The sequence below is a fragment of the Copadichromis virginalis genome, linkage group LG16 (assembly GCF_057382275.1).
Source record: "Copadichromis virginalis isolate Kocher_CV1m ecotype Utaka linkage group LG16, C_Virginalis_male_GT1.1, whole genome shotgun sequence".
NCBI classification, from domain to species: Eukaryota; Metazoa; Chordata; class Actinopteri; order Cichliformes; family Cichlidae; genus Copadichromis; species Copadichromis virginalis.
Genome location: NC_140633.1, coordinates 10,945,971 through 10,959,256, shown reverse-complemented (window position 1 = coordinate 10,959,256; position 13,286 = coordinate 10,945,971). Strand labels below are relative to the sequence as shown.

Sequence of the window (13,286 nt, the reverse complement as noted above, 5' to 3'; positions counted from 1 at the left end):
CTCATTTCTACCATAAGAGGAGGAATCAAGTGGAAATACAGGACTGATTTTAGCTTGCTGGCCACTTGCTGATTATATATAAGGAGGGCAATAAATCAGACAAATTATGGTCAAAGTTTTTGCTTTTTTGCTTTAAATATTTCACCTATGAAGCCCGGATAACATATTTTAAGCAGCCAAGAAGCAATAAGAGGCTCACTATAGCTAACTACCTCTGTTACTGACTGGATACAAGCAGGGCAGTAAATCAGAGAGACTGTGGTCAGACTTAAAATTTAGCACAGTGATGTGGCTGCTGGAGCGTACTACAAATCAAATTCAATCATTTAAATGACCTTAACAAAATCCCCCAAGGAAAGGAAAATGATATATTCAAACAAGGAAACTTTTAATATCTTTCCACTTTAATCCTCTAAATGAACTCAGAGCAGCCCATCCTTCGAAAAAGGGGGCGGCCTGAGCGTGAATGCACTATATCTGGTTCGATTGTGAACAAGTCTCACGGCTCTGTGAGTCCCGAAAGCACAAATTCTACAAAGAAACGTGTCAACTTTCATTTCAAGAAAACACTTCAAAACATTTCCATCCACAAGCTGCCACACAGCTCCAGGAGTGCACCGAGTGCATGTGTATAAATCACAGCTTGAACATTTAAACCAAATGCAGCTCAGATAGGTCACTCTGTTTTTGTATGTCATTGTGGTCCAAAGTTTTATCCACACTGCTGCTTCAGCTTTTATTTAAAATATTTCTAGATTTTGTTCTAAGATATAACGACGAACATAAACGACGATTCCAAAACTTTTATTTGCAAATTTTAAAAACGTAGTGTTGACAAATAATCTGCTTCGTATTCAGATTATTTAGCTGCGTAGCACCATTTATTCACATTTGATTGGCCTTTGGGTCCAGTGGCCTTAAAGTTGCACATGGGCCCTTCAGCAGCAGTTTAAGGAAGTGAGCTTAAAATTAAACCATTAACATTTTACACTGCATGATTTAAAGTTCTCATTTCATGGCATTGTTGTAAATATGCTTGTACTACTTTACATTATTTGGGAAACATCGAAATTATTGCACATGGACTAGCAAGAGAGGAGGTGAGCATGACTGATCTAGTGTTTTGTAAGTAAGTTCTACTCTTCATGTGTTTTCACTGTTAAGTCAATACAAAAAAATCATCTTATTAAAAGAACTTGTAGAACTTGTATTTTTTAAAGTTACAAATCAGTCAGCCATGAAGAAATGTGCAGTTGATCAGCTTTGTTATAAATTCCAGACACAGGAAGAATTTGCTTATTTCACACTACAATTGTGGAGGGGGTAGATTTGACCAGACATCAAAGTGGAAGTGATGAAACATCCAGACTCAAAAGTGCCATAACAGATGTTTTGTTGTTGTTGTTAACTTAGTAGCAGAGAAAAGTCTTGTGCTTACATGCCCCTGGTCATCCAGCTCGTTGTTGGTGAGTTTGAGCTTGTCAAAGCTGACCACCTGCCTCATCCACGTGTCCCCTGAGGCCAAAGAATCTGGGTGGATGTAGACCCGCGGAGGAACCGGAGAGTCTGCGTTTCCCGCCACCATCCACTTGGAGCTGTGGTACACATACCTAGAAAACACAGTGGGAAACCTGGTTTAAGCAACGCTGGCGCACACAAACGGATACACGAGGATGAGTCTGAGCTTATGCTAGAAATACAAAGGTTTCATTTGACATTGCATGTTCTAGAAGACCTGTGCATGTTTAAATCGAGTAACTCTAAATGTTATTGTAAACTTGTTTTTTTCTATGTCTCTTCACTGAGACTTCTTCTGCTTTGATTTCTTAATCATGTTCCCCAGAAAGTTAGTCCATGACTAGTATTCCCTCCCCACTTCACTGTTTTGAAAACTCATTTGAGGTTATTTGAGGGTTAGAGGGGTTATTATAAAGCCTGTTTGGATTTCAAATAAGCTGGAGTGATTTTCTTTTTTCGCTTCGCTGGAAAACAAACTCCAAACACTCGGCCACGTTGCCACAACACCGGCTGTTAAAAAACTCATCTGCTGTTTCTTCATTGCCCTTGAAATTTCTAACAAGCGCAACATAAAATATTCCATATGCAGTCGCACGCTCTGCTGCATAGTTTCAATTAAGCAAAGCCGTAATATTTGACGATGTTGTGTGTGAGTTTGGGTACAATGGGGCGACCCACCCATTAAACAGCAGGGAGAGAGGGAGAAGAAAGCGAGAGAGAAAGAAAAAAATGTGACAAAAGTAACTGACTTTTACCCTCATTTTAAAAAGAAATGACAAGCCACAAGTTAACTCTGTGTGCGCTGATTAAAAAAACAGGAAAGGACAAAGAAAGGAATGAGTGCGATGGAAAACAAGGGAATAATGCAAGAAACAATGAGGGGGAATTAAAATGCGTGGAGACGAGACGGGCGGCCTTCGGGAGAGACGGACACAATGAGGGAGATGAAATCAGCAGACGGAAAGGTGAAGGAGAGATAGGAGTGAAGCGCCGAGAGTGGCTGAGAGTGAGTGCGGGAGAGAGAGTGGGAAGCACAGCTGTTTGCTTTTAGTTCTGGCCCTGCGCTCACTTGAAAGTGTTTTATCTGCAGCGTCTCTGCCAAAGTCATCACTCACCCCTGAAACATGGACAAAACTCTCATTTGGTCCTTTTGTTATTGCCTTGAAGGGCTGCACCACCCCGTTTTACCACACATTTATGTCCAAGACCAAAAATAAAAAGAATATACCAACTCGGCCTCTTTGTGAGCATTTGAAAAAGCATATAGGGGGTGTTTTTGGGAATGCTGGCAAACACACCCTCTGGCCACCATATTGGAGCTAAAGTCAGTATGCTATATTACATTTGTAAGTAAATGTTTGTCAGACAGGAGGAGTGGTTCGTGCTCTGTTTGGGAGCTTTGTGTTTTTCACTTTGCGCTGCATTGTTGTTTTTTAACTTTTGCTTTTAGGAGCCTTGCATGTTTAAAAAGAATGAAGCTTAGCCAGTAAGATTAAGTCCAAAGAAAGTTAGGATTGAGAGTCCCGTTTTTGCATTGCTACAAGCTGGAGCATTTAGCCATGACCCCTTACATATGCCTATGACACTCCAACAGCTCGCACACATCACAGCATTGAAAAGCCTGGGAAGGCCCGTGTGCTGGGTACACTGATGTGTGCATTTTTAGCAAACAAACTCTTAAAAATCCTCACAAGAACGTTTTCAATGCTGGACTAGTAAAAAGTCATTCAGCTTACTTAATATGTTTTCTTAAGTGGCTTGGACTTGAGGAGTGAAGACGCATACGCACACACAGACACCGACTGAACTGCAGGCTGCATCTGCAAATGGTCTTTGTTAACAGCCTCGTGTCTAATGCACTCCACAACCACACAAGCCAAAGTTTTCATTGGTATTTCTTCCTCTCTCTCCCCTGTTTGTTACACCATAAACAGCGTAATCATCACAGGAATCCAGTTTTCAGCAAACCATGACGAAGCTGAATGTTTCTGCACAGTTTGCAGAAACCACATGATGAGATGCCATATTAAGCCAATTTGATTCTGGGGGGTTTTTACACTCATTATTCCAATCCATTTCATCATTCATTAATCTATGATGGATTCGTTCTTTGTGGATTTCCCACGCACCAAAACAGGAGTTTACATGAGATTTCTCCCCACTCCTGATCACTGTTATGACATGTTTTTACCTGGTGTTTTGACCTGAACAGGTGTAATAATAATATAATATGTATCTTCCTTTTTTTCTCTTATTTTTGCTCCATTTTTGGTCTCCACCAAAATTGAATAAAATATCGGTTGGTAATAATTCTCTGGTTGTTTGTTATCATGAATGATAACATATATACTCCCACACTGAAACTTTATAACAAATACATCTTCTTCCCGATTGTAAATATCAGTTAAAATATAACATGTATAAAAGGTATTTATTAAAATGTCTTTGCTTGCTATTAAATGCAGAGATTTGGTACAGTTAACAGAAATCCCTATTTGACTACCGTGTTATCTAATATCACCTCCACACATGGCCCTGACTTTTGACCTTAACACAAACACACATGCATATGCAGACCCACAAAGGATGCCAGGCGTTTCTGTAATTTCCTGTTTGGACTGCTGTTTAGGGTTATGCTCAGCGTAGTAGAGAACGTGTTAAGAAAGGAGGAAACTTTAGCCCCAAACAGGACTGGAAATCTGATTAGTCCCTCGCTTTCATCTTCCATAAATCTGCCATCTGGCACCGGCACGATCAATAAAGACCGGACTTTATGTGACACTCTTACTGGGCAGATGGGGGTGAGGGGAGGGGAACTCCGTCCCTCAGCCAGCACCAAACCATACAGCTGACAAAAGTGAACTGCAACGCCTGGCCCAATTCTCAATTTTCTCTGTCTCTCACACACACAGACACACAAACACAGTCATATAGACTGGGACACTGAAACACACAAATAGAAAAACACACAAGAAAAAAGAAGGGAAAAATGGTTGTCAGTCTGTATGTGTCTGTATGCATACACGTGTGTGTGTGTTTGTCCAGCTCATCACACGTATACTCTTACAGAGGCTGGCATGCACATAAAAACACATATTTACACACTTGCCAAGCCCGGACAGTATATTGAGTTACTGTACTGACAGAGTAAATATTGCTATTGAGTTACCATTCAGGGTTGACTTCTGAGTTTGTAAGAGAAGACCAGCAGCTCTCCGTACGCATACACGTGTGCTCTTGATTTTCTATGCTTGGGAGGCCCAAACTGCCCTGCGAAGTTATTTTGTAAGTTCTCACAGGACCCGTGAAGCAGGGTTACTGTTTATAAGAAAAATACTGGGATTATTCAAAGCTGAAAGTGGGCTTAGGGTTCAGATGAGGTACCGGTTAAGGCTGATGTCAAAGTGGTCCTCATAAGTATGTCAGACTGAAGGCCCAATGAGGCGTGTTTCCCCTTTGAGTACGCATTCCTTAATGTTAGGCTTCACTCATTTTTATATGTGTGTTTCTATTTATATACAAAGATCTAAGGTCCTCACAAACTGCCATAAAGAAAAAGAATGTCTGGAATTGATGTGATTACATGAATCTGGCTTTGAACGATCAGATGAGTTTTGAGGAATGAACGGCGGCTGTGCATGCAAATCTGACAAGGCTCTTTGGGTGTGTGTGTGTGTGTGTGTGTGTGTGTGTGTGTGTGTGTGTGTGTGTGTGTGTGTGTGTGTGTGTGTGTGTGTGTGTGTGTGTGCTGTTGCTCTTTTAATTGTTTCTGAGTATCATATGGGTTCTTTTATTTCTATACTTATGAAGATCAAACAACAGTCAAGAAGGTTGATTTACTTTTACAACTTGACTTTTCAATGGAGACTATGTTTAAGATATAGTTGGTGAACCCTGGTTGGAGGAATTACTGTCTATCTTTGGCTGTTTCTGTGCCTTTTCTACGTGTGTGTTTTCCTGCTTCAACACAAAAGAACCAAACACAATCCTAACAGAATATTTGCTAATAGAAGCAAATAAACATTTGTTTAAAGAAAGTTAAGGACAGTCAATTTTCCAGTCAACGTACATTTACAGCATTTTTAAAATTAAGATGGGATTAGTTTATAGGGTTGGGAAACTATGATTGACCCCATGACTAAAGTAACGTAATTATTTTTGCATACATCTGTCTTTTATCCCTGTAGATGTCTGCGAATATGTTGGTGGCTGTTTGATCCATTTTCCCATTTCTGTGCAGGAACCTGCGCATGTTAAAGCAAAACTGCAACGTGCACTGCCACACACTCGAAGCAATGAGGTATGCTTGAGGAGCCAGACAGACCCCACGCTCAATGGCCTTAACTCAGAACGAACCAAATGACTGTCCACATAAAAGAAGTGTAATATATGGAGATTTAATGAGCGTGGTACCAATGAGACGTTCCTAAGCAGGGGCAGTGAGCCCAAGTAAAGCAAGTCGATTCCAATAAAGACCTTATTTCCAGACCCCAAACTCCCTGGGACTCTGAGACACACCAGTGACAGCTCCCAGCTCAGTTTGCAAAGCCCTGTGGTAAATTCCCCAGCCAGGAAGAAAATCCTATTTAATTTTACAAGATCTTCTGGCCTCTAAAAATCCTCCATGTCTTGGTTCGCTGGTGGGAGAGCAAGGAGAGGCGGCAGGGCAGAACGTCTGCTATACGCTCTGGTGGAAAACTTTACATTATTAAACAATGAAATGAAATGAAGGGTGCAGGGAGGTCAAATAAAATGCACTGATTGCAGAAGTCACTTTATTTTAATTTGCTAATTTGTCTTTTATGCAGACTTTTATTTCTTCCTGATGAATGAATTTTAATTGAGTTTGAGTGGTCGTGGGGGGAGTGGAGATTCTCTGCAGGGAATGACATGGTTTTGTTTTGCAGAAAGAGAGGGGATCTATTTGTGGTGCACTCAGCTTTTGAACAAATAGTCACTCTCACACGAAAACAAACTAGCTCGCTGCAATCATCTTTCGTGCAACAAAACTATCTGCTTTAAAAATATGCCCTGTAAAACACTGCCGATACACTCAGATCTACCACACACACGCAATTATGTTGCCACTAAGTCAGTCAATTTGATCATTATTAATACATATATGTTTTTAAAGTGCTTGAGCGCTATATCAATTTATCTATCCAGACAAAAGAAAAAAAAATAAAGAGCTGTTTATGTTTTCTCATCATTGAAAAACATTGTTTAAACATCTGAAATTAAATCCACGCTGCAAGTTAAAAACACACTTCCAATTTAAACTGAAGATGTCAACCATAACTTTTGGATTATAAGAACTAACATGAATATTTTCTTAAACTATAGCTAAAGAAGGAAAAGTATTATTATTATCAAACATAAGACAGGTTCCATTTTTTCTTCTGAATTTTGAATATTGATTATGATGATGCAACAAGCGCAATAAAAAAAAACTGCAGCAACAGAGCAGGAGAGAAATGGAAAATGTGTTTAATGCTTAAAAGCACTTCATCGTATAGCTCACGGCTAAATAGTTGCATTATAAACATCACTAAGTATGAAAAGAGCATCGCAGAGAGGTTAAAATGTAAGAAAAAAGCTTCGCCACTCTGTGACAGACTGTTTGGATCAATTGTTCAGCAACTGAAGTTCAGTTTTAAACAACTTCACGGAATCTAAAGAAGTGTCTGTGGTGAAGTTAAATCTGCACATATGACAACAGCACAGGAAACAAGGGTGCAGGTTCTAAACTGCCCTGTCTGCAATCAGGACCTATAACCTATCATTTAATCCATGTTTTTCCCCATTTCCCCAAAAAATGTATAAAACTTCAGATCTTAAAGATTTGATAGGTGCTGTGGTGCTAGTTTCACTTAAATAAAGATTTGCATTCTGTTTTTATTCACATTACATGACAGCACACCAACCTTTTTAGAACAGGGTTGCATTTGTTTCGATCTTAAGTTTTCAGTTTTCCGTAACAATGGTTAGACCGAGTGAAACAAATGTGCTGGGAGAAGACGCAATATCAAAGTAAGTCATTGTTGGATTTTGTGTTATCTTTAGGATTAGACATGTCGCAGTAATAAAACATCGATTTTTGCCATTTTTACCCTTTCAGGTTATTACACCTCACCTTTGCTAAATGAGATTTTTCTGTCTGCTTTGCTGTGATTGCTTTTAGTGCTTAGGGGAACCCACTGCCAAATCACTTGAAACACAAATAGCAGCATCTGTGAAAAAAACTTTGTGATTGAGATAAGTATGTAGGTCATGGGTTATTTGCCTTATTATTGCTTCAGGACAAAGTTCCAGCCTGTATTAGCAATAATAAGAATAAAACCAGACGTGGTCTGTGTAGAATATGTGCAGGTGAACCCCAGCCTAGAAAACTTGGACGGTCAGCTACGGCAGCAGCAGGTAGATGTGCAGCGTTGCATTTTTCCCATTTTGACCTCATTTTTTCCACCCGTTTCCCTGATTAGACTCGAATACTGAGTGTTATCCTATTTGCAGGCAGACTCTGGCTCTGCTGCTTGGCCAGTGGGATGATGAATACATTTCAATCTCCTCTCTCTGGCTCTGACTTCAGGGGCCAATACTGTCTGCCTGGATATCAGTCTTATTGCATATCCAGAGAGATTCATCACATGCGAGCCTTCTTCCTACACATGCTCTCCTTAATCAAATGATGGGAGCAACTACTTTTTCCTGCTCGGCCAAGAAGACGACAAGAACACCTCAAGTAGCCGTTTTGAAAAATGTGAAGCAGGAAAAAAGCTGCAATATCTTTGTTTAATCCAAATCCTGTTATGTACGACACCAACATGAGAAATGGTAGGAAGATGAGAACAATCCAACTAGGTCAAAATGTTTACGCTCCATCCAGCGTTTTGAGAATCATCCAGGAAAGTAGAGTTTTGCGTCCAGCTACAGCAGCAGCAGGGTGCAGGCTCGCTCGTGCGTTCCCACACAGAGATGTGACTGTGCATGTTTAGCCGTGCAGGGTTATTGGGCAAAGAGACTGCTACTTTCAGAATGAAGCGAACAAAAGGTACCCTTCTGTTGCTGATAGATAACATCTGCATAGTCGACCATGTTTAATGGCTTTGATAAAATACAATTACTTAGTATTTTCGCCACAGTTTAATTCTTGACGTGGGTGAAAAGCATCTGAAAGAACATTTAGACCATCACGGGACATTAAACTTTCCCACCAAAACCCAAAAGAACGAAATCATTTTTGATTTAATGGCATTTGGGTAGGGAGAAGTCCATTTCTGCATTTGAAAGGGAGTAGAACAGGAAGGGAACATAAATAAACTTTCGTTAGCGAAGGACCTCTGTTTTAGATGCTACTCACTAGACTAGGCTACATCAACCTTCACGCCCATTAATGTTTGTGCAAACAGGAGGTACCTGTATCTCTTGTTGTCCACAGGCACTATGTCCATGGCAATGTAGTACTGCTGATGAGGGTCCAGACCTGCTATCTTTACACGCATGGCTGGAAACATCCTCCTAGAGGGAAAAAAGCAACATATGGTAATAGATGTGAGAGCGATTTATTTCAAAATAACAACATACTACATATATACGCACACACACGCATACACACACCTATAAATATATAAAATTTATATAAAATGTAATGGTTTTGTGATTTTCATTAGCTCATTCTTCAGATGAAGTGACTGTGCTACTAAGAAAAGGGGGTCTCTTTTTTACTCCTACTGTGGAGTATAAAACATATTTATGGCTTTAAATATTTACAAAAAAAGTTAAAAAAAAAGAAAAGACAGGAAGAAAAATTGGGAACAAAAATAAGAACACAACAAAGAAATGCTGCTGTATGCACATCTGTCACCCTAAACACTCCTGATGTTTGTCATGATGCAGCACTGCCGACTGTGCAGACACTCGTATTAGGAGCATGAAAAAAATACACTAATGATCATAACCACCACATTAAATGGTGAATTACACTAACAACAACAATAACAATTATATTAATAATGATAACAATACAAGAACATTGATTTAAAAATATTTAATTAAACTTTTTTCAGCTTTTGCTCTGTCAGCCTTCCCTCTCTGTAATGAGGAAACATTAGTGTGTATTCATTCATTTGAACAGTCCGGCTATTGTTGACGCAGGGATGTGAGACAGCACGCAGGCACATTTTAGGCTGTTTATGCTCATTAAAACAGGCGATAAGTAGACTAATTATTCAAGACATTGGAATCTCACTTCGTTTGATTTTCCAAAGATCCCAGATTTCTGTGTACAGTTTCAATTAGCCCTGATTATTCCTTTAATAGCCATAAATCCAGTCTGGACAACTTCTGCCTTGTACAGCTGACAGTCTTCTGAGCTTTACATATTATCTCCAGATTTATTTAATATTTTAAATCACATGTATTTTTTTTACGTTTCTTGAACATATTTTTTAATTATCCCCTTTGCATCTATAAGAAAAATGCTATTATGCTATATATATATATATATATATATATATATATATATATATATATATATATATATATATATATATATATATATATAGTTGATTTTTCTGTGTGTATCATTTCCATTATTGAAGTGGAGAAGAATCCTCATTGTATTATCCATTCTGCCAAGCCAGTGACCCCTGACCTTTGGCTTTTAACAATACTGTGCAGGTGTATTACCTTATTTTAAAACAGTTGAAACTGCCTTTTATCCTGTATCGATGATTTATTTGGATTTTATGCCAAAATATTATCAACCAGCTCTTCATATTTGGAAACTATAGCCTGCAAAGCCTGAGACTGGAAGTGATGCAAACCGCATGAAAAATGTCCAATTTAAAGGGAAAAACTGCACCCATATTAAATAAAAGTTTGTATATGGAGAGGGAGACATTTCAGCTTAATTCCTCATTTTGCACTTCAAACGCCGCGTTGTTCGGCTGTGCGTTTAACGGTCGTAAATCGGGGCCTGCCTAATGAGAAAAGAGGGCTGTTTTCTTGCTTCCCTTCTCTTCTGGATTTATGAGCTTATTATGAGCAGGCCGTGAAATACGTTCGGCGACGGTCGCGTCCGCCTTCACTCTGCTTCGGCGCAAACTGATTGCTGCTCTATTTATGAGCCGATTACCAATTTAAACCCAATTCATAAAAACGGCCAAGTGTAGTGTGTGACGGCGGGAGGAGGGCGACATGAGACCGTATTTCAATCTGAAGAGAGGAAGAGCTGAGAAACAGCTTTGGGTATATTTGAACTCAGGTTTCCAAAGTGTTGCAACAGGAAAAGAAAAAAGCTCAATAGGATGGACCAAAGCAGATCTCATAATAATTCTTCTAAATGTAAAACAAATACAACTCACCTGTTAAACTGAAATAATAATGATAATAATGTAGTGTGCGATATTTTTAGAATTTATTTTTTTAGCTGTGTTGCAGAAAGGAAAAAGCAGTTCTCCCACAGGCCTACATACATTTCTACTATAGTTAGGGAATGGAAGTGTTTTTAATTATCAATACTGCTAGTAGTAGTAGTATTGATAATAATAATAATATTTTTAATAATAATAATTTTAATAATAATTTTAATAATAATAATAATACAAACATGAATGAGATTTTTACATGAACATTTCGCAGTGTTTCCTAAACATTTTGATTCAATAGACCTAAAACATTTTAAAGAGGCAAATTGTTCTACGGAAGTGTAAAGAGTATCAGAGTGTAATTAGATGGAATAACAGATACAGTGTTAAAGGGGGCTATTTGCCTTCAAGTGGAAACATTATCAGAGGTGTTGTTAGTCATGCCGACTGTTGTGGAGCGAGCGGGGAAATGTCGGAAACGCACGGCGCTGCGGGCGCAGGGATAAAGGTACTTCCTTCAGGATCCGCAGGTCAACTTCTGTTCTCGCTCCGTGTTTGGACTGTTGGCCCGAGAGAGCACAAAAAAGCCGGAACATGTTACAGAGATTAATTAGAAGCAGGTCTCCTTCTTTTCCGACATCAGGAATAACCTGCCGCGTCACGAGGGCCTGAACGCAGCACTGCGGCCTGCATGTGCAACACATTAACACCCTCCAGACAGAGCGCAGAGGTGTGTGTGTGTGTGTGTGTGTGGTGTGTGTGTGTGTGTGTGTGTGTGTGTGTGTGTGTGTGTGTGAGAGAGAGAGAGAGAGAGAGAGAGAGAGGCCTGTGCGGGAGAGACTTGTTTTCATACGCTTACCTCTAATTAAATAAAATAAAGAAAAAAAAAGATGGGTGGATGTGTGTGATAAGTTTGGATGGAGCAGGGGGTGTATATGAACCTTACCTGCCGGCTTTGGTGATGATCATCTCCGTGCCGATGTCGTGGAAGCGCTTCCACAGGTCCGCGCACTGCAGCTCCACCTGAATCTCATCCATGGAGGCCGGGGGAGACGGGTCGCAGGGGCCCGGGGCCAGATCGGCAGATGAGCCGAAAGAACACGACGTCCTCTCGGCTAGACCTTCTCCGTCCGAGCCGGGACTCGCCTCTGAGTCTGAGGGGGGAATGAGGAAGATGAGAAGGCAGCTCTGAAACAGTGGAATTAAGCGCTTTAAGCTTTATGCAGGAAACTTGGCACGGCCAGAAAGTACAGCGCGGTTCTCTCGGCTGACTCCAAATCACCTGCCGGCTACAGCCGGAGAGAAGCGTTTGGCTTACTGGCTCAGGCTCGTCATGGAGTTCTGGGTCGGTGTCAAAAGCAGAATAAATGCTGCGTAAAGGCCTTTGAAAAGCGACTTAGAAAATATTAAATTTTAAGTCGGGCCACACAATGAAGAATTCTACTGGGAAACATTTAGCAAATGAAATTTCCCCTCAAGTGTTCCTCCTGGACCAAGTTTTACAGACTGACCGTTCAAAGTCATCAGCGCAGTCACAGCGTTAGACCAGATAAAACGTTGCTCCGATCTTGAAGCAAATCCAGACCTACAGGAGAGCTTTTCCATCTTTCTGAGCTTCTAATTCCCCCAAAAAACAACCAGAGTGACCTCACTTTATTTCACATCGCCCTATTTCAGTGTGCTTTAAACTAGCAGGCTACTATACAGCGGACAAAATAAAAAGCACACCGAAGAAATTCGAGTGGCTTTCTGTGAGAAGTTCAATTTACTCCGTTGAAATACGTCACCCAAGCTGTAGCTGTGTTATTTACATCAGAAACACTTGTTACTTAAGTTTGCATTCTACACTAAAAAAGCTACTTTCTTGTAATAATAATAGAATTAATTTTAAAAAACGCTGTAAAACCCCCAAATCCCTTCCACCGAAAGAGGAATGTAGACTTACACAACCAGCAGTTGCTCTGCCCCCTTTTCTCTGCTTGAATCTGTAATGTGATTTAACACATGTGATGTCTTTTAGATTTAAAATTTCAACCTTTAGGGCTTAAATATAAAAAAAAAAAAGATCATCTTTTTTTTCCAGCTGGGTTGCCAAAAACTTCACTGCTCAAATCTTTGAACCTGCACTTTATCCAGATAGAAACCTTCACAAGATCACCACATGCTTTCTCTCGTTTCACTTTTCTCAGAAATAGTTTATAGCCGAATATCCTACACACTTTCCAACACCACCACCACTACCACCACCACCACCCAGAAAGTAAAAAATAAAAAGAATCTAATAATGTATTATTTATTGAGGGCCCTGACACAAGGAGGTTGACTTGGCAGACTAAGGGCACACAAATATGGTTATGTAAATGCAGAGCTGCTGAGAGACTGGACAGAGTCCCAGGCGAA

The 13,286-nt window shown here is 40.0% G+C and overlaps 2 protein-coding genes across 2 annotated transcripts in view; both read right to left on the bottom strand.

Moving 5' to 3' along the window:
- Positions 1-13,286, bottom strand: part of LOC146690274 (uncharacterized) — a 300,316-nt gene that overhangs the window by 29,962 nt on the left and 257,068 nt on the right. The gene's annotated exons all lie outside the window — the stretch shown is intronic.
- tbx15 (T-box transcription factor 15) overlaps positions 1-13,286 on the bottom strand; it is a 33,738-nt gene that overhangs the window by 15,145 nt on the left and 5,307 nt on the right. The window contains exons 2-4 of the mRNA XM_085435300.1: positions 11,833-12,040; positions 8,935-9,036; positions 1,439-1,610 (exon numbers count right to left, since the gene is read on the bottom strand). Of these exons, the coding sequence (XP_085291426.1) occupies positions 1,439-1,610; positions 8,935-9,036; positions 11,833-12,040 (482 nt within the window). The remainder of the gene's footprint in view (positions 1-1,438; positions 1,611-8,934; positions 9,037-11,832; positions 12,041-13,286) is intronic.